Below are 23120 nucleotides of genomic sequence, written 5' to 3'. Positions count from 1 at the left end.
TGTTTTTGGGATCGATTTTATTTGGGCTTCTCACAGTGGTTAGAGCCACTCTGTCTTCAGAACAATCACAGCACAGGAAATGCGTCACCGAGACTGCCCAGAAAAGTCTGACCAGCTGAATCTTATTGCTTAAAATACACATATTCACAAGAACTGACAAATGGTGATGTGCCTCACACAGGAATGTGTTAGCATTTGCAAATCTTCTGACTGTAGCACCAAACCCTCGACCAGACCAACCCCTTCCTTCTTGTTCACCTGGAAAACCAGATTCAGTCAAATCTCCCTGGCCCCCTGACTAGTCCTTCAGCTCCCTATTTCCACCTCTCTCCTGGCAGGGGAGCCTCCCCCCCCCACCTTGGCAGGGGCCGGACTGTGACCCCTGGAATCAAGCCCGGCTCCGGCAGCTCCATTTTCTTCTTCTCATGCCTTTAGGGCAGGACGCTGCAGTGACCCCAACAGTTAACACGCAGGCCAGTTCCCCACTCCCAACTGGGGAAGGAAACTTGAGAGGGCCAGGCTTCATCCATTTGATCAGTTAACTGAAGAAGGATTCATTCTGGTGAATCCTTCAGTGAGTTGTTTGGGATTTTATTTAAAAAACAACAACAACAACAACAACAACAACAACAACGGTGGAAGGAAAGGCATCTGAGGGCTGCAGACACACTCCCACCCACTCCTGCCACACACGGGCTTGCTTGCACGACACTGGACCTCGGCAGAGAGAGGTAAGCCCTTTGGCTCTGTGGTGTCTCCCAAACTCTCCTGGCAATTCCAGGCACAGGGCTGACGTCTGGGCCACAGCTAGTCCAAGCTTGTCACTGAAGATCCAATCAAGCTTCTGTCTGAAGTTCCGCCTTCGCCTTCTGTGCCGAGTGGTTTTGAACACCCCCTGGGGGCTGACACCTAGGGCCAGGAGGCGCCAAGGGGGGCAGACAGGTTCAGAGCACGTTTCCATTTACAGGGAACAGAACACAGGCCTCCGAGTGTCCACGGAGCGATGTGCAAATTGCAGTGATGGGTAGAGGAAAGCCTCTACTTTGAGCACAGTTGTCTCTGGCAGACGCGGGGCTGGGGGGGTGGGGGGAGGCCTGCCATTGACAATGCTGCTGGATACACCCGAGTACACAGTCAGACGTTTGTTCAGTAAACAGTAAATGTGTAAAATAAATTACCTTGAGAGCGCCATTTCTGCTCCGAACGTGTGGTCGACGTGAGCACAATGGCTGCCATTCAAAGTATATTCACAGGAAAACAGGGCTGGGGGCTCACACACAATGGACAGACACACAAAGGTTATCCAAAAAGTCATTGTACACAGACTTCACTTTGTTCAACATGGATTTTGGTTTTGTGGACTCCAAACGCAGACACTCGTTCACCTCACAGCCTTGGGTTTGTCTATTTTTGTACAAATATATATATATATATATATATATATATATTTCCTTTCTTACTGCAATGTCAATGCCTAATGTGAATATCATCGTTCGAGAGAGGGGGAAAGAACCAAACTCTTCATATGAACAGCACTGGACAGGGAATGTTAGTTTTAGCTGTTTGCTTTCTCCATTCAGGTTATTCCTATCAAAGCTCAACTACAGTAATAAGGATCCTGCAGGCCTTCTGGACCACTGCCTTCACCCTCCTACCGGGGCCACTTAGGCTCTTTACATAGGCTACAAAAATAGCTACCCCACTCAAAAAGGGGGCTGGGGAAGGACTGGGAAAGGGCATGAAAACCACAGATAACCAAGGCATTTCTTTTTTCCGAGTGGTCAGTTTAAAAAAAACAAAAACAAAAAAAACCCCAGAAGAACGTATTCAGAATCAAGAGAAAATACTGTGTAAAAGCCAGGCTATGGGACCACTCTTTCTGAGGACCCACAGCCTCCTCATTTGTTCATAGAGAACAGCGAGACATGAAGGCCTGCGGACTGTGTGTTTGGGTGGGGGAGGACCCTGGTCACCCGTAGGCACAGAGCAAAGGACAGAGATGCGGAGAGTTGCACCCAGATCCACTGCCACGGCTTAGGGCCTCCTGCGGTTCCACAGAAGTTCAAGATAGCCCCAAGCCTGCCCAGGAAGCATCTCCTCCTGGCTCAAAGGCAGCCAGGCTCTTTAAAGGTCAACTTGGGATAGAGCCACAGAGTTCCCTTTTCTGGCCTGCCCCCACTGATAAAGTTCTTGTTTTCAGCTCTGTTGTTGTTTAAAGAGAAACCAAAAAGAAGGTGATGTGATGTTCCACACTGAACCAGTCTTGTGGCCAGCCAAAACCTGCTGGGAAGGGCCCCTCAAGGATGCCCAGTGGTACATTGACCTGATCACCTGGAATCTGAGAGCAGCAAGCCCCCCACCAACCTACCACACAACTGCCTATCAGCTCTCCTCTTCCCCCAGGACGAGCCCAGTTCTGGCTCTGCAGACATTGGCAGCGAGGGGTGACAATCCCTGGGCCTCTGCGGCCTTCCTTATTCACCCAGGGCTGAGACCTGCCACCTCTCCCAGGCTGAGACACAGCAAAGTTCTCTTAAATGAACACCAGAGCATAAATCCACTCCACCACCAAAGTCACCTCAGGGCACAGTCTCAGCCCCCTCCTTGGGGCTTCTGAAACACACATCTCTCTGACCCAAGCAGGTACTGAGATATGACTTGAAAAGAGAAAAGGGGGGACAGGGTGGGATATGAGGAATGAGTCACAGAACGAACCAACCTCTCAGCCCTCCACAACGCTGTGCTCCTGTGGGCAGAGAGGCATCCACACCCCCAGCTGCAGCTGGAGACGTAGGAAAATGCAGGAGCGAGGGGCAGGGGGCAAAGAACGGAAGTGGCTGTACCACTTTTTCTGAAAGTCACTTAATGCTTCTGTCATGATGCTCCCCCCTACCCTGGTTGCTGTGCCAAGTTCTCAGGCCACAGACAGGGCCTGCTCTAGCTGGGGGAGCTGCTGCTCTGCGAGTTTGGGGAGTCCTGCTCATTGATGGTGTTCAGCAGCAGGCACGCGGGCGGCCGTGGCAGGTGGGGGTGCCCGGGCTCTCGGGCCTGCTCCTCGGAGGGCTGGCAGAGCCCTTCCTCCTCGTCGCCGGGGGGCCGCACGTGGCAGCTGTCACAGAAGTCCAGGGGCCCATCCAGAGCGTCATCAATGAGCGTGTTGAACTCTTTGAGGTCATCGTCATGGTGGCCCCGGTTGCACACACACACCTCGATGCCCGAGTCACCCGTGAAGCGGCGATGCCGGCCGGGAGTCTTGTCTTTGCTATCGGGGAGGGCGCTGCCTTGCTCGGAGCTGTGATCTCTCAGCAGCTCCTCCTTACAGTCGGAATCTTTGTCCAGGAAGGCCCCAGGGTCCAGCTCCCCCAGGCCGGCCACAGAGCCACTGGGCTCCATCCCAGGGGCTTTGGTGGCTGCTGTGCTGGCTGGCACGTCGGAGGGCTCAGGGTCAGCGATGCTCGGGGGTCTCGTGCTGCTTCTGCTGGGCCCCGACAAGGGGCTGCTCTGCGCCCCCTGGGGGCCCCTGGTGGGATCGGCGCCCGGGGGGCTGCCGCCTGTGGGGCCACACGGCGCAGGCAGCTGCTGCTGCTGCTGTAGCTGGAAGGCACTGTACGGTGGGGGAGGAGTCGGAGGTCGGTTCACCACTTCCTCATAAGGAGGTAGTAAATAGTTTGGCAAAAACCCTAAAATGGGGAGGCAGGGAGGAGAAATTACCGCACTGGCAATTGTTGTAGGACAGACTGCAAAGCTTGCACTAAACATATGCCTCTTCCCCATCCCCACCCCCCATACCCGTGAAGTGACAGCTACAGCTCCTGCTTGTGGGCAGGGCAGGGGGATGGGACAACTGTGCAGAGGAGGAGGGACAGACTGGGAGTGACCTAATCTAGCTTCTTGAAATCTGAGAGCCCCTAAAGCTGCTTCATAGGCAAGACTTCTGCCTGTCTGCAGTTAAGGCAGAGGGTTAGGCAAGTGTGGTGGATGGCCAAGAGATCGTTCCTGCCAGGAACGGATCTGTTTCCACATGCCCCCAAGTCTCATGTTTCTTGTTCAGACTGTGTCCTCCATCTACGTCCCATAAGGCCTCAGGGTCAGGGACCCTAATTTAAGACTTCCTGACAACGTTTTTTCCCCCCTCCCCACCCCACCACCCTTCCAGATGCATATGATGTAAAGGGCCCTTTTTTCTGGGAAGGTAGAAATCTGTGTTGTCCCTCAATCTAGTGTGGCTGGAGGTGGTCTAGAGAGACAAACCAAGCCTCATCCTGACTCAGATCAGGAGCGGGTGGGTTACCAGCGAAGGAGGAGGGTCCTGCCAACCAAGGCTTATTATCTTTCGAATGTGCTGAATGTCTCAAGGCACAGATGGTCTGGTTATAACAATAACTGCTAGCATTTACTGAGCACTTACTATATGCCGGGCACTGTGCTAAGCACTTAATGCTTCCGGATGTGTAATTCCACACCTGTGGCCACTTTCTTTTATAGAACACACTGCAGAATGGCTCTGGACAAGCTGGGCCTCCAATGACCCTTTGAGAGGTCATGTGTGAAGAACCTCCCCCTGGGGAAGTCACGTGAGTGTCCTTCAGTGAGTCACCACGTTTCTTGGTTCTCAGGAAGTCCCAGTGTCACCACCACAACCCCCCCCCCCCCCCCCCCCCGGCCACCATCTGCCTCTTTTATGGCAGCCTTGGCTCAGGCATATCACAGGGCAGTTAGCAAAATGGAAGGATTTCAGGCCACAGGAATCTAAAACTTGATTTACTCACATCATACATCCTCTGACCATCTGCCTTAAAAAAATAATTTGCTAAAGGATCCAAAACCTGGTCAGAACCTGGCCGGTGTGAATTTGGACCGGACCAGCGGCTTCACATGCTCCTCTGTGCCGAAGGGGAGTGCCCCTCATTCCCACAGCTGCAAGACTCTGTGCTGTGCTGGGTAAGAGGGCCCACTGGGGCCCACAGTCTGTGTGCCCTCCCTGGGGTGGGGGGTGGGGGGTTGGCGGCTTTTCGTGTACGTACTGAAATAAAATGGCAGCGCTGAGTAATTGTGGGCCTCTCGGTAGGCGATCAGGTTGATTTCATGCTGCCGCTGCTGGGCCTGAAGGCGATGCTTGGCTCGGCGGTGGTGGCACACACAGCAGCAGCTCAGGATGATGATGATGGTCCACACCAGCCAGAACCCTGGGGGCAGGGAGGAAGGCAGAGAGGCACACGCAGCGCGTGAACAGCAGCCAGAGGGGCAGCTTTCTGAGTGGGGGGGGGGGTCCCCAGACAGTGCCCACCTGGTCGAGGCTGGCACTGTCGGGCCTCACCGAGTGAATTCGTATTTGGAACCTGTGTTCAATTTTCACACGTGCTTGTGCCAGAGTGAAAGATGGGGTGGGAGAGGGTGACAGGCACCTGTCTGGCACCGCTGGGCCTACGTGTTAGGTTTGGTGGGCATGAAATACGCTCACCTTTTAGGACAGCACACTCCTCCACTTTTTGTCCCGGACACAAATGCTTCGGCCCTTCTTATTACGCATCTCCCACCCCCACCTCCAAGCCCTGCTCAGTACCGTACGGCCAGTCCACAGCCTCACTTCCTGCTGCTATATGAGACTACTCACCAAAAGCAAAGAGCCCCTCAAAATCCCAGTGGATTAGCAACTGCAAAGGGCCTTGGAAGGGCTGCCTGATAAGAGAATTCTTAGGATTCTCTTGATATCACCAAAAAGATCACGGGCTTTTTCTCTTCCACGCACACTGGTGTAATACAAGTCACTAAAGTTATACTTGGAAAAATTCTAATCGCCTCAGGTCCATCTCTTCCCTAGAGAGTGTAAATGACTTCCTCTGCTCTTGATATAATCCAGTACAATTCCATCCCCTACACTTGCAAATAACACCCCCACCTCCCTTTGGCCTGTGATTACATTAGGCTCAGGGCCATTAGCAGCCTCCCCTTCTCCAGGACGATTATTTCTTCTTGTTTCCCACTGTGTTCTGTTGGGTCAGACTCAGAGAATCTTTGCAAACCCCAATATAAGACCCCTCTCCAATCTTCAAATGTATGCAGAAAATCCTTGAGCAATTTTGTTAAAAAAAAAAAAAAATACACACACACACACACACACACACACACACACACACACACACACGGAGGGGAAGAGACTGGAAGGAAAAACACAAAAATAGTGACTTATTTTTAAGTGGTAGGATTAGGAGAAATTTCAATTTTGCCCTTAAAATTATAAACCTGGAAACAAAGTAAATTAAACTTAAAAATGTCTGTGACCAATTTTATATTTTTGCTGTCCTTTCTTTAAAAAATTAAGAGGGGAAGATGCCTGGCTGGTTCAGTAAGTGGAGCATAGACCTCTTTTGGGTCGTGAATTCAAGCCTCACATTCGGAGGAGAAATTACTTAAAAAATAATAATAATAAATTTCTAGATAGGTTTTTAAGTTCTTCTGGTAATGTATTCACACAATGAAATGACATAAATCATTTAAAAATATTCATCGAATCGTACTTTTGACATATAGAGATGTTTCTGACATTAAGTGAAAAAACCAGGGCACCTGGGTGGCTCAGTCGGTTAAGCGCCTCTTGATTTCAGCTCTGGTCATGATCTCAGTTTGTGGGTTTGAGTCCCACAGCAGGATCTGTGCTGGCAGTGCAGAGCCTGCATGGGATTCTCTCCCTCATTCTCTCTCTGTTCCTCCCCCACTTGTACGCGTGGGTGCTCTCTCTCAAAATAAACAAATAAACATTAAAAAAAAAAGAGAGAGAAAAGCAAAATACAAAACAGCATGAAATATGATCCTGGGGCACCTGGGTGGCTCAGTCAGTTAGGCATACAACCCTTGATTTCAGCTCAGGTCACGATCTCATGGTTTGTGAATTTGAGCCCCTCTGTGATGTTCAGCACAGAGCCTGCTTGGTATTCTCTCTCTCCCTCTCTCAAAAAATAAATAAATAGGGGCGCCTGGGTGGCTCAGTCGGTTAAGTGTCCGACTTCGGCTCAGGTCATGATCTCGTGGTCCGTGGGTTCAAGCCCCGCGTCGGGCTCTGTGCCGACCGCTCAGAGCCTGGAGCCTGTTTCAGATTCTGTGTCTCCCTCTCTCTCTGACCCTCCCCCGTTCATGCTCTGTCTCTCTCTGTCTCAAAAATAAATAAACGTTAAAAAAAATTAAAAAACAATAATAATAAATGAATAAACATTAAAAAAAAAAGCAAAGCCACCTTTGACCTGGATGACAGGACAGTATATTTTCTGGTATTAGATCTCCTGTTTTTTGCTTATCTGCATTTCAAATTTCTCTAAGGTGAACATGTAGTTCTTAAAAATAAAAAGGATATATATAGTTCTCAATAAAAAATTTATCTGAGGAACAATTGTAAGGTGAGTTGTTACTAAGAACAGATTACTGTTCATTTGTTCTCTACACCTGATTAATTTCAATTTTTTCTATTACAAATGCTACCTGTATTTTTGATTACCTGCTTTGTGATGATAAATTTGTGTTTAGAACTTAAGCATTTTCACATGAATCTCTTACCAGAATGAGTTAAGATTATTAAGAAAAAAAAGGTGGGGCGGTGGGGGGGGGGGTGCGCCTGGGTGGTTCAGTCGGTTAAGTGTCTGACTTCAGCTCAGGTTATGATCTCACGGTTTGTGAGTTCCAGACCCCACATCAGGCTCTGTGCTGACAGCTCAGAACCTGGACCCTGCTTCGGATTCTGTGTCTCTCTCTCTCTCTCTCTACCCCTCCACCACTCATGCTCTGTCTCTCTCTCTCTCAAAAATAAATAAACATCTAAGAAAAAAATTTTTTAAGAATAAAAATAACTTAAAATAAATTCTAAAAAAAAGCCCTGGGATTCCTGGCTGGCTTATTCGGTAGACTGTGTGATCTCAGGGTTGTGCGTTTGAGCCCCGTGCTGGATACAGAGCTTACTTAAAAAAAAAAAAAAAAAAAAAAAGCCCCCCTTTCCCCCAAACAAATTTGTATGTGAATAAACCTGCTTTTATTCCCCATTTGTACCAGAATACAATATTCCAAAAGATTGCACTGACATTTAGGGTGTGGCTTCTGGCAATGGCTTTTTCTGTCCCCCAGGGGTGTCCCTGCTGAATCTTCTCACAAAGCCACCACAGTGAAACGGGACAGTGGTACAGCAGCCTGGCCCTGGCAGGCGGGCAACACCATTGTATGTATGACACCTAATTGCTTTCAGCACATGTCAGTGTTCAATGGAACCTTCTCCTGAGGCTTCCCAACCAGAGAACAGGCGGAGGACAATGGGCTGAGGATTTTTTCCCTTTATCCCATCAGCAAACAGAAAAACCCCATTTCTTTTTCTTTTTTTTTAAACGTTTATTTATTTTTTAGAGACAGAGAGAGACAGAGAAAGACAGAGCATGAGCTGGGGAGGGGCAGAGAGAGGGAGACACAGAATCTGAAGCAGGCTCCAGGCTCTGAGCTGTCAGCACAGAGCCTGATGCGGGGCTGGAACCCACTAACCATGAGATCATGACCTGAGCTGAAGTTGGACGCTTAACCAACTGAGCCACCCAGGCACCCCTACCAATTTTTTTTTTAATGTTTATTTATTTTTGAGAGAGATAGAGACAGGATGCAAGTGGGTTGGGGCAGAGAGAGAGGGAGACACAGAATCTGAAGCAGGTTCGAGGCTCTGAGCTATGAGCACAGAGCCCAATGTGGGGCTCAAACTCACAAACCGTACGATCATGACCTGAGCCGAAGTTGGACACTCAACAGAGCCACCCAGGCACCCTGAAAAACCCCATTCCTAAGCAGAGAACATACACATAAGGTGAAGTCAAGAAGTCTCCTTTGTGGTCTTTCCCAGACTCGCTAATGACCTTTGCTTAATTTCACTTATATTTTTCTCTCCTGCTGCTGGTTGACTGAGGACTGGATAAACACCATCACAAGAGCCCTCAGAAATGGTGCTGAGGCCAGAGAAGAGCTCTGGGAGGGAAGTGGTTCCCTGATGCTGTCCCATAACATCCTCAGCCCCTGCCATCTGGATCTGTGACCCTTTTCAGGGCTGGGGGTTGGTGGCACAAAAAAGTATAGTGCATTCCGCTGAAGAGTCTGGTTTCCAAATGCATTTTAGAGTCCAGTCTAAGAGTTTCTGGGCTAACCACTTGTCCATATTACCTATATTTCTCTCACCTGCCCAGCATAGTCTCACAATCCTTTATATTTCTTGGTATACCTTTAACGTACATTCTCTCATTAGATAATTAGCATCTAACTCAACTAGTTTTTACCTCCCAAGGCATTTTTCTCAGTAGTTTCTTACCTAAAAGGTAAACCAACTTTTAACCTTTATGCTGCAATATAAATGATCCAGGGACAGTATTTCTTATTTTATAGACTATATAAAACATTTTATTTTTTAATGTTTTGTTTTTTGTTTTTCTTTTTTAAAAATACTTATGTATTTTTATTTTGAGAGAGAGAGGGCAACAGGGAGAGGGAGAGAGAGAGAATCCCAAGCAGGCCCCACGCTGTCAGCCCAGAGCCCCACTCCGGGCTTGATCTCACGAACCACCAAGATCACAACCTGAGCCAAAACCAAGAGCCAGATGCTTAACCAACTGAGTTACCCAGGTGCCCCAATGTTCATCAGATTCTTAAGGGAATCCTTCATCCAGAAAAAAAGACTGAGATCCACCAAACTAGGAGTATAACAGAAAAACAGATTTTTTTTTTTTTAAAGGAAAAATTAGGCAGGGCAGGAGACTGGGGGAAGAAATGAGACAACTAGAACACACACCCTTAGCAAAACTGCCTTAGTCATATCTAAGAGAGCACCAGACAACTCATGCGTCCATTGAAATTCCACCACCCTACTTCTTTTCATGTAGAATAACAGGTAGAAAAAGTCTCCCTACCAGGTACCAGTTGTGTGATGTTATATTTATGTTACAAGTCTCAAAATGAGTTCTAATTTGTTCATTTCTTTTTTTTTAAGTTTTTATTTATTTAGGTAATCTCTACACCCAACATGGAGGTTGAACTCACCACCCCAAGATCAAGAGTTGCATACTCTTTCAACTGAGCCAGCCAGACACCCCTCTTCAGTTCTACTACAGTATGACACAAGATTATGTGTGTGGGTCAAAACGGAGGGAAATCTAACTTGGAAGCAGAATGCGACTAGTGGCAAGATGGTGTGTTAGCACAGGTCCAGAAAAGACCCTTAATGAGCTGGTCCCAATGGTGGGGTTAATGTGGGAAGGCAAAAGGCATTCTCGTCTGGCCCTCACAAAATGGACTCTCTTGGGAGTCACTGGAGTCAAAGTAATGTCCCACCAAGTTTAAAAGGGAGAATATCCAGACTGGTCCCTCCGGAGATGTACAAACTTTTGATCTTTTTGCTAGATTTCACAAACAAGGAAGAAAGTTTACAAAAGAAAAACCTAATGAAAGAGACACACAGAGAAAGACAGAAGTATGCCCTCCTTTCCAAACACACATCTACCCAGAGACTACATTCCCCAATGACAACTTTGAAAGCTGTGATCTCATGGTGGGGAGCATTTGTCATGCTAAGCAAAACAGAAAACAAGTTTTGAAAAACAATCACAGTTCAATGTAGGAACTGAGTCATGTGCCCCAGAGTTCACTATAAACTTGGGAAAACACCACTCCCCAACGGGGCAGGAAATTCCTCATTAGGAAGCCAAAGCATACTGTAAATTAGCTCTCCTTCTACGTCATAGGATGGTGGGTGACCTCCCTGGCCCCTTAAAGCTCTCAGCAGGAGCTCCTGCCACTGCCTCTGTGGAAAAGGCCTGAATTAGGGAACAGAAGACCTCAGAAGACTTACAAGTTCATCTGAAAGACTGGACAAACTTCCTATAAGCATGACTGCAGTTATAGAAGGGAAGAGGCAGTGACCTGGATTCAAATCACAGCTCACAAAACTACTTCCTAGCTTTGTGACCTTGGTGATTTTGTTTTCACTTCCTTCACCTGTAAAATGGGAGAATAACAGTTTCTACCTTACCGGTCACTGTGAGGAATAAACAAGTTGATATATGGAGAGTCCTCAGAACCATGCTTGGCATATAATAAGTTCTCTAGATTGTTACTACTATTCTTGTTACAGGTATGACCACCTATGGGAAGGGTTTTCTTTCCATTCCTCTTTTATTCCCCCCAAAAAATACTCCATAAAAAAGCAACAGTGGAACAAGTCCAAAGTCTGCTTCTAGGTTCTGTTCTTGGCTACATTCATTGGAAACCTAGCCCAAGTACTACTGATGAACCTACTTTTGTCCAGAAGCCTGGACCTCTAGGAGCAGGGGTCCAATCGGGGCTTAGAAGAAGGCCCCAGCTTCCCACTCTCCACCCTGCTAAGGGTGGCAAATGCCATGGGCCTTCCTTAGAAGCAGCCCAACAATGGACATCTTAAGATAACTAAAAAGGAAAATTTAACAGGTGGAGAACAAGTGGGGCAGTCTTAAACATAATTTCATGTCACCTCAGAGGGATTCCACTGCCCAGAAACACTCCCCTCTCCCTAACTAAGGCCCAAACAAGGGAAAACTGATACCCGGGTGAAGGTCCCTCAAATTATCTCAGGAGCAGAAATTCCCAGCTCTGACCTCTCCCTGGACAATGTAGCTTGGTGAGTGGAAAGAGCCCTAGGATGAGAATCGGGAGATCCAGGTTCAGGATCTTTAGCCTTGAGCATGTTGGTGGCCTCTCTCACCTTCGGTTTTCCTCTTTGCTCTACTTGTGCCATGAAGGGCATCCTCAGGTGGAAATTAAACACGCACATTCCGGACCTTCCACGACCTGGGCCCATCACCTTCTAGTCTGGCTCATAGTTCTGGAAGGGGGTGGCTTTGGAGTCAGGCACACTGACCCTACCAGTCATCTGCATCCAAATGAACAGTTACTTAACGCCCCTGGGTCAGGACACATGGGGATGATATGCGTACCTAGCAGGGTTGCTCTTGGGGTGAAAGGAGATGATGTGATTGAAGACCTTACCGGTGCCTCATATGTAGCAGAGCTCTGTGCACATTAGCTCACTTCCTGCTCCTTCCCAGACAAGCCCCACAGGCCCAGGGAAGGGTGAACAACATCACACGTACAATGTTCTTTCCCATGGGGTCCTGGCCTATGCTGTTCCTCTGCCTGCAAAGCCACTGTACCCTTCTTCATGTTCATGTGTTTAATTTTTTTTTTTAAAGTTTGTTTTATTTTTGAGAGAGAGAGAGAGAGAGAGAGAGAGAGAGAGAGCGTGAGGAGGGAGGGGCAGAGAGAGAGATGGAGACACAGAATCTGAAACAGCCTCTAGGCTTTGAGCTGTCAGCACAGAGCCCGATGCAGGGCTCAAACCCATGAACTGTGACATCATGACCTGAGCTGAAGTCAGACGCTTAACCGACTAAGCCCCCCAGGGGCCCCTATGTTCTTCATGAGTTTAAATCCTATCCACCCTTTAGGGTGCACTTCAAATCCCACCTCTTCCACGAAGGCTGCCTGAATCTTGGCTAGCCAAAGCAAACTCTCCTGAACATTCACAGTGGTCCTGCCACATACATTCCACTCTCAGTGTTACTAGTGGGGAGCTGTGTCTTATCTCCTCTCTCTGCTAGGAGATTCCCTGTTGACAGCAAGGATTATGTATGACTCCCCACAGTTTCTAACACAGAAGAGGTCAGAGCATCAAGTAGGAGTTTGTTAGGACCACAAATTCTCAAGTCCACCTCAGATCTACTGAATAAAAAACTGGGAGCAGGGCCGAGAGCTCTGTGTTTTAATAAGCCCTCCAGGAAATTTGGATGCTTGCCAAATTTTGAGAACCACTGGAGTAAGGGTTTACTGAATGAATAAATGACTGAATAATGAATTAAAGTACAAGTGCCATAAAAATGCATGGGATAGCAATAATGATGATGACCAGCCCTTATAGCCTTAGTGCTAAAACAGGACCTTCGCTTCCCATTTGATGTAGGCCCAGTAATAACTACTGACTTAGGTTACAACTGAAAGGGAGAAAGGGTGCTGATGAAGCCTAAGGTCTATATGTGCGTGTGTGTGCGTGTGTGTGTGTGTGTGTGCACGCACGACACTCTTCGGCACACAGGAAAATTCAGCTCAGTAGAGATGAAAGGGTTGGTGGAAATGGCATTTTTCCCTTTTTTCCCTGAGGCCTTCCCTGTAGGCAACTGTGGTTAAAGAGGTACTCAGTCTGACAGAAATTCTGCCAAGGATTTCCTGGCTGAGACTTTTTTTCCTTCCAAAGGAAAGAGACAAAAAGAATAACCCAAAGCCCATTCTTTTTGCATTTCGGACAAAGTTTAGAGGCAATCAGAAGGAAAGGGGTTCAAAATGACCAAAAAGCAGGGGTTTTTTTTTGTTGTTGGTGGTGGTTTTTTTTTTTTTAGAGAGAGAGACAGCGCACGAGCAGGTGAGAGGGGCAGAGGGAGAATGGGAAGGGGGACAATCTTAAGCAGGCTCCACACTTAACACAGAGCCCAACTCGAAGCTCGATCCCACGACCCTGGGATCATGGCCTGAGCCAAAACCAAGAGTCGGATGTTCAACCGAGCAACCCAGGCACCCCAAAAATGCAGCTTTGGTAAGAATTGAAGGGGCTCATTCCAACACTCAACTTCCCTCTATACACACATCAGGCAGAGGCCAGGACCCGATAAGGAAGAAAACCAAAGAATTCTGAGGGAGGCAGAATACTCACTGGGCATCTCCTGACTAAGAAGTCACTTTTGGGCACTGATGAGGACAGTTTTGCTTTTATAACCTCCATCCCTCCAGAACTCAGAAAGCGTGGACCAACTCATATAGTGGCGAGTCTTTTCTCCCTGTCTGGACTCTGGTCTCTAGCCTCCTCCTTTCCCCCCCCCCCCCCCCCCCCCCCCCCCCCCCCCCGCTGACCATAACTGGAGATAATCAGCCACTTAGCAGCTCCTCCTCTGGCTTTCTTTAAGCCCTTGGGATGAGGTGCCTGGTTCCCAGGCTGCCTCCCTGCCATCTGGGTCTCCCTGTCCCCGCTGCCCGCCCCCACCCCCCCGCCGACCCTGACGACAGTGACCCAATTCTGGTGGCTACGGAGCCTGCTCCGCCAAGGTCCCAGGAGGCTCTGTCAGTCTGAGACGAGGCCATCAGCAAGCCCATGCCTCTCCACAACCGATGCTGCCTGGGCCAGGCCCCGGAAAAACAAACTGCAGTTGTGTGGCTTTTTGGCAGCCCAGCTTCGACTTTTGTTTTAACAAGGGGTGGGAGGGAGAATTTGAACCCTGTGGTTATCTACATTTTAAAACATTTAAACACAGTCTGTTCACCTGCTTGGCACTTTGTGTCCTCTACTAAGTCCCTCGGCCCCACCCCTTCTAAAATAGCAACAGTTCTGGGCCCTCCTTTGCTGTCGCTTATATTCACGGAGGAATGGTGGGGACATCCTGAGCCCTGTCGTCTCCTTGGGAAGGAAGTATGCATTTGACCACCCCTGGGATTCCTCAGAAAGGACAAGCCAGTCCTCAGTCCTTGAAAGGGAAGTATAAGGGTGAGGAGAGGTCCTGTTTGAAGGAACCACTCCCACTGGCTACAAAACACGTTTACATTTAGAGGGAGAGACTGACCAGCCAAGAATCTAATTTCCTTTCCATACTAAACAACAGCACTTGTAGCTGCTTTCCGACCACATCACTGATGTGGAGGGAGTGGGGGGATCACACAGAGGAAGGGGAGAAAGGACAGGGTGACACTGGCAGCAAAGGCATAGTTTGACAAACCAGCCCAGTTTGTTTCCAAACAGAAGGAGTGACAGGAGCTTAGAACTGTCTGGGGAAACAGTCTACTGTTTCTCCTCTCTACAGACAGTTGTGAGAACCGGTACAGCGCCGGTCACCTGGGGACCCTGCCCTAAGGACTCTCCTGTCCTCCCAATTCGTTGTCCAGCATCCTGTAGGGTCTCATCCAAGCTTTGAGAAGATTGGAATACAAAGTGTGTTAGTGAACTCCTCGAACCTGGCTCGCTCCCTGAAGATCACGGTGATGTCGCCACTCTTGGGCAAGCCTGAAAGGTGCAAGTTCATGGCCTCAAACAAACCAGTGGCAAGAAGAGGATTGTCTGCACATGGCAATTAGCTGAGAGTTAACAGGGGAGGTACACTGGAGAAGCAAGCCTCCAGACACTTCAGCTTGAGAAATGGGAAAGAAACAAAGGGGCTAAACCTCTAGACTCCCTCACCCTGAGAGGGCTCCATGGGCAGGGACCTAGGAGAAGGTGATCCCTTTGACAGGGACCCTCAGAAACAGAGGCAGCTCCTTGATGCACTATGAGGAATCCTGGAAGTCCCTAAGGCTGTTATAAGAAAACAACACTACAGCTCTCCACAAAGCCTCTCCTGGTATTCACAGGTCGGCTGCTGCAACCTCTCTTCGCAAAGATGGCAAAGCCTGGGTGTCTGGGCTGGCTCGTGGAAGGGTGTATTGTTACCACTGCTCAGGACACCCTGGAGGTGGCGTCAGAGAGAACCCCAGGCAGGAGTTCCTGCAGCAGACCTCATACCCATGGCCTCTTCAGAAGACTCTGACCATATTTTCTAGTCTTTAGCCCATGGTGTCCAAAGGGCACTGGACCAGTCCTCTACAGAGGAATCGCATCTAGAACCCAGCAACAGTTTCTACTTGCAATACCTCCTCCAAGAGAGTAAGAAACATGGCCCAGTCCACCATTTCCCAATGAGCAGAGACATGACCAGGAGCACCCTGGAGTGCCACAGATCCCCCAGGGGGCAAAGACTTACACCAGAGTTCATAGTAGTAGTTGCAGCACTGAGACTGTCCACAGCAGTGTCCTGTGTCACAGATGTAGCTTTGATTGTTGGTACCCACACAGGTTTCCTTATCCTAAAGAAAAAAAAAATCGAAAAAACATTTTGGCATATTAAATTATAGTTTTTAAATGTCGCTTTTCTTCTCATCACCCTCTTCCTGGCTGTCTGCTCCCCTTCCATCAAGATGGTCTATACCAATGTTCATTCCACAAAGGAAAAAAAAAATTAGAAAGAACCACACAACAGCAGCAGATTGACGAAAAACAACCAAGGTTTATTAAAGGGGGAAGAGGATTCAGCACACAAAGCTGACTGGTAAACAGCGAAGTTTTCCTCAGACAGGAAACGGATGCCTCACTTTCCTTATGTCCGAACAGAAACACTTCACCTTCACATTCCAGGGCTGAACTCAGCCAGTAAAAGGATGATGGTTCTCGTGTAATGAGCAGGAGGTTTTAAATAAAACCAGCTTTTCTGTGAAAGTTCCTGGAACAATTAACGCGGTACATGTTCTAGGATTAGCATCTAGTCAGTCATTCTGTCCTTCAAAACAACACACTGTTCAAGGTCAAATACAGTGTGATTCCAAAGAGAGCTAAAATAACTTGCCACTAAAATTTTCGCTCTTAAGAAAAGAGGTAACCTGCTCAGGTGACCTTGTCCAATTTCAATTTGCTAGATGATTTTTTGCTTATCAAATGATCTCTTAATAATCTTGACTGGACCTAGGATTCACACTGTGCCTTGTCAGGGACGGCTCCAGAATGGGCACTGCTGAGTAACCACCTCGCGGGGTGCCAAGTTCTATTCACAGCTCTGGAAGAGGATGGAGGTGAAAATGTTTTTTTTGACATTTCACATCTAAGATACGAGACACCTGACCAGCCAACCTGAACTTCAGCCCCAAATGTACTGTGGACCCCCAACACATATGGGGAGACACAGGAGCACATAAGTCATGTACTCCATCTGGCTTTCAACATTTCTTTATTTTAAAGAAGTAACATGTCCACTTACTGGACACTGTCTTTGTGCCAAGCACCGTGTTGGGTACATGGGATACAAAGATAAATAAGACATTGTCCTCATCCTCAAGAAACTCGAGGTTGGAAAAAAACTCTGCTCAGCAAAGAAACTAAAACCACAGTATTGTATTTGCTGCTACTCAGGCTGACCCTGCCCACAGTGTACATCCGGGCGGACGCCTGCCAGTGGAAACTTAAGTCACACGGTCAGTTCCTCCTCTCTGGGCCTCACTTTACACTCCACTGTCTTCTTGGCCAGGGGTATAAACAAGGCACTCCAGCAACCGTCTACAGGACTAAGGCCGGGCGGAGACCATGCAAGTGCCTGGTGTCACAGGCGAGGATGCGGGAGAGGGCACAGCTGAAGACCAGATCCCAGGCTCGGTGCAGGGCTCTACCACATACGCTCGGGCGTTTCCTGCTCTCTAAGAGCCTCACAGCCTCACAGTGTAAAGGGGTGGAGGAAGAAGGAAACACGGGAAAGGCATTTGTAAGTTCTGACAGTGAGGGTTTCACAGCACTGTCAACAGGCCCGCCTCCCCACGTCCACCATAAGCAAAATGGAACACCTGGACGGGGGCTGTCTGGTCACGAGTCTCCTCTGAGGCCTGGTGCACATGGAGAAAGCAGATCTGGGCTCCCTCGCTGCTTTTGCTAGAACACACCCTCCTTGACTTCAGAGGAAAGCACTGCTTTCAGAAGGACGTCAAGAAGTTTCTCCCAAGTTTACCGGGCCCTGAAATGCCATTCTTCTGGCACGGGCTCACACAGTTCAAAGTGTCCACGCAGTTTCTAAAACAGGCCGTGCTGCCTACACTCCGACACATGAAAGAATCCAGTGACACTTCTGCCTCAGGAAAATTCACCAGACGAGGTCCAGGCTCTGAACACTGGACGGTCAACTGCTCCTAAGTGAGGCACGGAGTGGAACGCGTCTGACATCTAAACAAGTGGTAATCTTCACGACCCACTGATGGCAGCTTTTCTCTCGGCTTCCCCACCCACCCACCCCACAGGAAGCCTGGTATAAACAGGACCTCGATCTTTTTTCCTGCTCTGCCTCCACTTTTCCAGGGAGAGCAGAACTGGAGCAGCAGCATCTAATCCAGGGTTCCTCAAACGCTTTTTACCCAGTAAATCTCAATCCCTGTTCTCCTTCCCCTGCCCCGCAATAGAGCTCCCAGGCTGCCTGAGGTGGCCCTGGTGATGGAAACTGTCACTTTCTGCTACAGGATGAAGGAAAGCAGGTGGACAGTTAAGGAAGACAAGAAGTGGGCTCATGGGCCTTTAGCAAGGAAGAAATGGAGGACCAGGCGGGTAAGTTGAGATGTCAGTCCCAAAGGTAAGCTCCTCCAGAACCCTGCTGGTGCGAAAGGAAAGCCCTGGGTTTCTAGGTTTCTTGGGTTTGGTCCTCACAACAGAGGACCAGGACCTGGACAAGTTACTCAGTAGCCCTAGGAGAAGTCAAAGATGCTTTCTCAGGTCTCCTTCAACCCGAAGTCTTTATTAGCCTACCCACTTTCCATCCCCTCACACAGCAGCCTTGAGTCAACCCAAGAGCTGCTAAAATCTGTCTCCTCTCATTCAAAGAGACAGCAAAGAACAGAAGTGCACGGATGCTGCCTGGTACTCTTCCAGCCTTCCCTGTACGAGGAGACTAATCGTGCATTACCTGGAGAGCTCTCAAACACCTCCAGGTGGCTCGAGATCCACTGCGAGGCAGAAGTGGTTAAGAGGTTGATCTGGGTCTGAAGCCCAGCTCTTATACTGCGCTTATTAATTAACTATGTGACCTTGGGTAAGTGACTTAACTTCTCTGACCTCTTAGTATCAATATTAGTCTGTGAACCATTATTGCTGGGCAGGAAAGCCCATCTAAATAGCACTTTGCATTCAATCAAAACGATTTCAGAAGAGTGACGTTCACTGGCAATGTGGATTGCTCCAGACACAGGAAGAACGGAAAAAGAAACTAGAGAGAATGCAATGGATAAGGTTCAAATACGAAAAGTTCTCAGCACCTTTTATGATTCCTCTTTGCCTTGCTTCTAAGCATCTCCAAGCACTTTATATACATATTATGTTGCTCAGGCCAAGTCTTGAAGAGTGGGCAGTAAATATCCCTCCCACCCCCTTTCTCCAGGGAGTGAATCAAAGAATGAATTGTGCTCGCCCTATAGGCAGGAGATCTGTCTCCTCATCCCCCCCTCCTCCATTCCCAGTATGAACACAGCGCTTGGTGCATAATGGTTTGCTTAATGAAACAACGGCTACGCAACCTGGGGTGAATAATATAGCTAATGTATACTGAGCACTTGCCATGTGCCAGGCACTGTTCTAAATGCCTTACACGTATTCCTCCATCTCAACTTGAAAGCAACCTATGAAGTAGGTAGTATCAGGCAATTGAGGCTACGAGAGGCTGCGCAACTCGCCTAAGGTCATACGACTAGAAAGTCGTTCAAACCTCTTTCATCCGACCCCAGAGCCTGAGCTCTTACTATTGACCTTTAGTTTCCTTGGTTGAGGTGATACTTGTCCAGTTGCTTCTTATACTTCAGTGGCTTAAAAAAAATCCACTGAAAGACCCAAACCAAACAAAGTCAACATTTTGTCTCTGGAGGAAAAGGTAAGGACCCTGCCCTTGTAGAGCTCTTTGACTTTGGGTACAGATCTTTCATCTTCTACTTGGCAGTGAGGAGGGACAGCCTGCTCAGGGCTCCTCCCTTTCCTGCTTGAAAGGTTGTACTTTCACACACTGACTTTCTGAAAAGCAGTGTTTCATCCCAGCGTGCAGTAAGGATCTTCATTCCTTCCTTCGACATTGAGTACCTGCCCTGCACCAGCACTGAATTAGGGTGGGGAACACAATGGGCAAATGGCCAAAATGGTCATGATCTCTGTCTTCACGGAGCTTGCAGTCTAATGAAAGATGATAAAGTAATCACACAGATTAAACTGCAACCAGAAAGAGAAAAATACATGATATAGTGAGAGCTTACAAAAGATTAGAGCTAGGAGCTAGTAGGGAAGGTCCAGACAGCTTCTGTGAGGAAGGTAAGCTTGAACTGAGATCACCAAGATGGTTAGAAAGTTAGTAACCGAGGGAAGAGGGATGGGAAGAACATTCTAGGCAAAAGAGGCAGTACAAGCAAAGCCCTTTAACTAGAAGGAGATGGTTAAAGAAGTAGGCAGGGAAGTTAGGTAAGTGGGGACCAGACTGTGCACAGAAGTGACAAAATCAGATTTACATTTTAAAGACAGCTCCTTCCCAGCAATATTTTCATTTGCACAAAACTGCCCGACCAAAAAATGCTAGAAATGTAGAACTTGTCACAAAGAAACTGAATAACATGTGCCCTTATGTTGGAGGCCTCTCATCTCAGGAATGACTGTGGAGATGACCATTAGCATCTTTGTCTGTTACTGGTATGTGTCTTCAGCCCAGATATCACAGGGACTGGCTCTGATACAGGGCACAAAGGGTCACCGCAAACAAAAAGCACAGACACCGGGAAGAAGCAAGCAAGAACGGCACCGAACTGGAAAGAACATTTTTACAACGGAAAAGGATGAATAGTATATGTTTTGCACATATGCAAAAAATCATCTCCTCTTTTGTGGCAGCAGAAACTGTGGGACTAACAACACTTTCCTCAACAGTTTCCATCTCTTATAGTTGCTATTCTCAGCTAAGCCACTATAAAGGTCAATTTAATCAGCATAAGAACTTTTTAAGTGCCAGCATAAAGAGACACTGGGCAATAATGGTTCCCCAGGGATGGTTTTAATTCACCAATTTATGGGGTTGGAAAACTCTGCTGGTAACTGGCAACGGCATCTTCGTGTCCTTAGGAAAGCACCGAAGTTTTAACATTTAAAAGTAAAAAAACAGGAAAATTGAAATCGTTCACAGGTGTTAAAACACAGAACACCACCTTGGCTGCTGGATATGAATGGATTTGGAGCACCACTTCTGGCTTTCCCTAGAGGGAGAAGGAACAGTTCTAATTGAAACGTCCAATTCCACAAGTCAAATAACAAGTCTGTATTGACAGCCCTTCCCCATGTGCCAGGTGCTGTGCTGGATGCTGCAGCTACAGCCATGAGTGAGAGATTCTGGGGGAAGAGATCCTGCTTTCACGGCGACAGAGCCGGGTAGGTAACTTTAATGCCAAAACTCCTAGAAGTACTGGCTATATAACAATATCCTTTTAATTACACAGCTGAGCTTGCAAGAAAGCAAGGAAGATCCACCAGGGCCAAAAATGTTGGGGGGTACTAGAAAGTCCAGTGGCAAATGAGGTCAGGCCTTTTCAGTTGCCCCGGAAAAGGGGGCTGTTTATTCCCCCTGGGCCCACCTGAAAACAGGAAATTGAAAGTGAGCCCCCATTTAAAGTGAGGACCCTCGGGGCGCCTGGGTGGCGCAGTCGGTTAAGCGTCCGACTTCAGCCAGGTCACGATCTCGCGGTCCGTGAGTACGAGCCCCGCGTCGGGCTCTGGGCTGATGGCTCAGAGCCTGGAGCCTGTTTCCGATTCTGTGTCTCCCTCTCTCTCTGCCCCTCCCCTGTTCATGCTCTGTCTCTCTCTGTCCCAAAAATAAATAAACGTTGAAAAAAAAATTTTTTTTAAGTGAGGACCCTCAAAAAGAGCAGACTAGGAAAAAATTAGCCTGTTGGCACATAGTAACAATACGAAAGCTCTGAATTAAGAGGAAAAGTGATCATCTGTAACCATAGGTCTTTCCATAAGCTAATTTTAGATTTAAATTGTACTACTACATGGTCTGAAAATCCCCATGGCAAAACTTTCACACAAAAAGTGGTCAGGCTTGCAATAACTGTGTAACATTTGGGAGAAAAAATACAAACTCTGAAGAGAACTACCCTTAATCAGAGTATGATTCCCACAAATAAAGCTCTGTTGAAGATGAGCTCACAACAGAAAATACAAAAGTTTATGCACAAAGAAGCCATCACAAACAAGACTTGGAAAATCTGCCAAATAGTAGAATAAGACTCTGAAAAAACTTAACGGAATGATCAGAGAAGCGATAATATATAAGCATATATCCAATTATTAAAGTCAAAAGGAAACAATGAAAAACATGAGAAAAAAACAGACAGTGACCAAGCCAATTTGGGTGGGGGACAGGGGAGGGGGAAACACAGAAAAATCATTACTGAAATTTACAACCTTAACAAATAGTTTGCACAGAGATCAGACCAAGTTAAAGAGAGAATCAATTAACTGGAACACAAATCTGAGAAAATTACCCAGCAAAGGGTTTATACCAATTAAAAGATACCATGAAAAATGAAAATGAGAATAAGAAGCGTGAGAAGGAAATTAAGAAAATGGAGGAGGTGTGATGTATTTTTTTTAACGTTTACTCATTTATTTTGAGACAGAGTATACACACACATGTGCGTGTGAGAAGGGAAGGGGCAGAGAGCGAGAAGGAGAGAGAGAATCCCAAGCAGGTTTTGCACTGCCAGTGCAGAGCCCATTACAGGATTCAATCCCTCGAACCATGAGATCATGACCCGAGCCGAAATCAAGAGTCAGACACTCAACTGAGCCACTCAGGTGCTCTGGAGATGTGATATTCAAAGACAGAACTGGGGGTGCCTGGGTGGCTCAGTTGGTTGAGGGTCCGACTTCAGCTCAGGTCATGATCTCGCGGTCTGTGAGTTTGAGGCCCATGTCAGGCTCTGTGCTGACAACTCCAAGCCTGGAGCCTGCTTTGGATTCTGTGTCTCCCTCTCTCTCTGTCCATTCCCCATTTGTGCTCTGTCTCTCTCTGTCTCAAAAATAAAATAAATGTGAAAAAAATTTTTTGAAAGAAAGAAAGAAAGAAAGAAAGAAAGAAAGAAAGAAAGAAAGAAAGAAAGAAAGAAAGAACTGAAAAACTCCCAGAGCTAATAATGGAATTTTCAACAATCAGCAAAACTAAAAGGCAACCGATGAAATGGGAGAAGATATTTGCAAATGACATCAGATAAGGGGTTAGTATCCAAAATCTATAAGGAACTTATCAAAATCAACACCCAAAAAACAAATAATCTAGTGAAGAAATGGGCAAAAGGCATGAATAGACACTTTTCCAAAGAAGACATCCAGATGGCTAACAGACATATGAAAAAGTGCTCAACATCACTCATCATCAGGGAAATACAAACCAAAACCACAACGAGATAGCACCTCACACCTGTCAGAATGGCTAACATTAACAACTCAAGTAACAATAGAT

At 47.5% G+C, this 23120-nt stretch overlaps 1 protein-coding gene across 5 annotated transcripts in view; it reads right to left on the bottom strand.

Moving 5' to 3' along the window:
- The window catches only part of WBP1L (WW domain binding protein 1 like), a 60837-nt gene continuing 37717 nt past the window's right edge, over positions 1–23120 (bottom strand). For all 5 annotated transcript variants that reach the window (XM_003994368.6, XM_045040620.1, XM_019813766.3 and 2 more), the window contains exons 2-4: positions 15813–15915; positions 5025–5186; positions 1–3680 (exon numbers count right to left, since the gene is read on the bottom strand). In XM_003994368.6, the coding sequence (XP_003994417.1) occupies positions 2938–3680; positions 5025–5186; positions 15813–15915 (1008 nt within the window). In that variant the 3' untranslated portion in view covers positions 1–2937. The remainder of the gene's footprint in view (positions 3681–5024; positions 5187–15812; positions 15916–23120) is intronic.

Source organism: Felis catus, chromosome D2 (genome assembly GCF_018350175.1).
Source record: "Felis catus isolate Fca126 chromosome D2, F.catus_Fca126_mat1.0, whole genome shotgun sequence".
Taxonomy (NCBI): domain Eukaryota; kingdom Metazoa; phylum Chordata; class Mammalia; order Carnivora; family Felidae; genus Felis; species Felis catus.
This window is presented reverse-complemented; position numbering and strand designations above follow the sequence as displayed.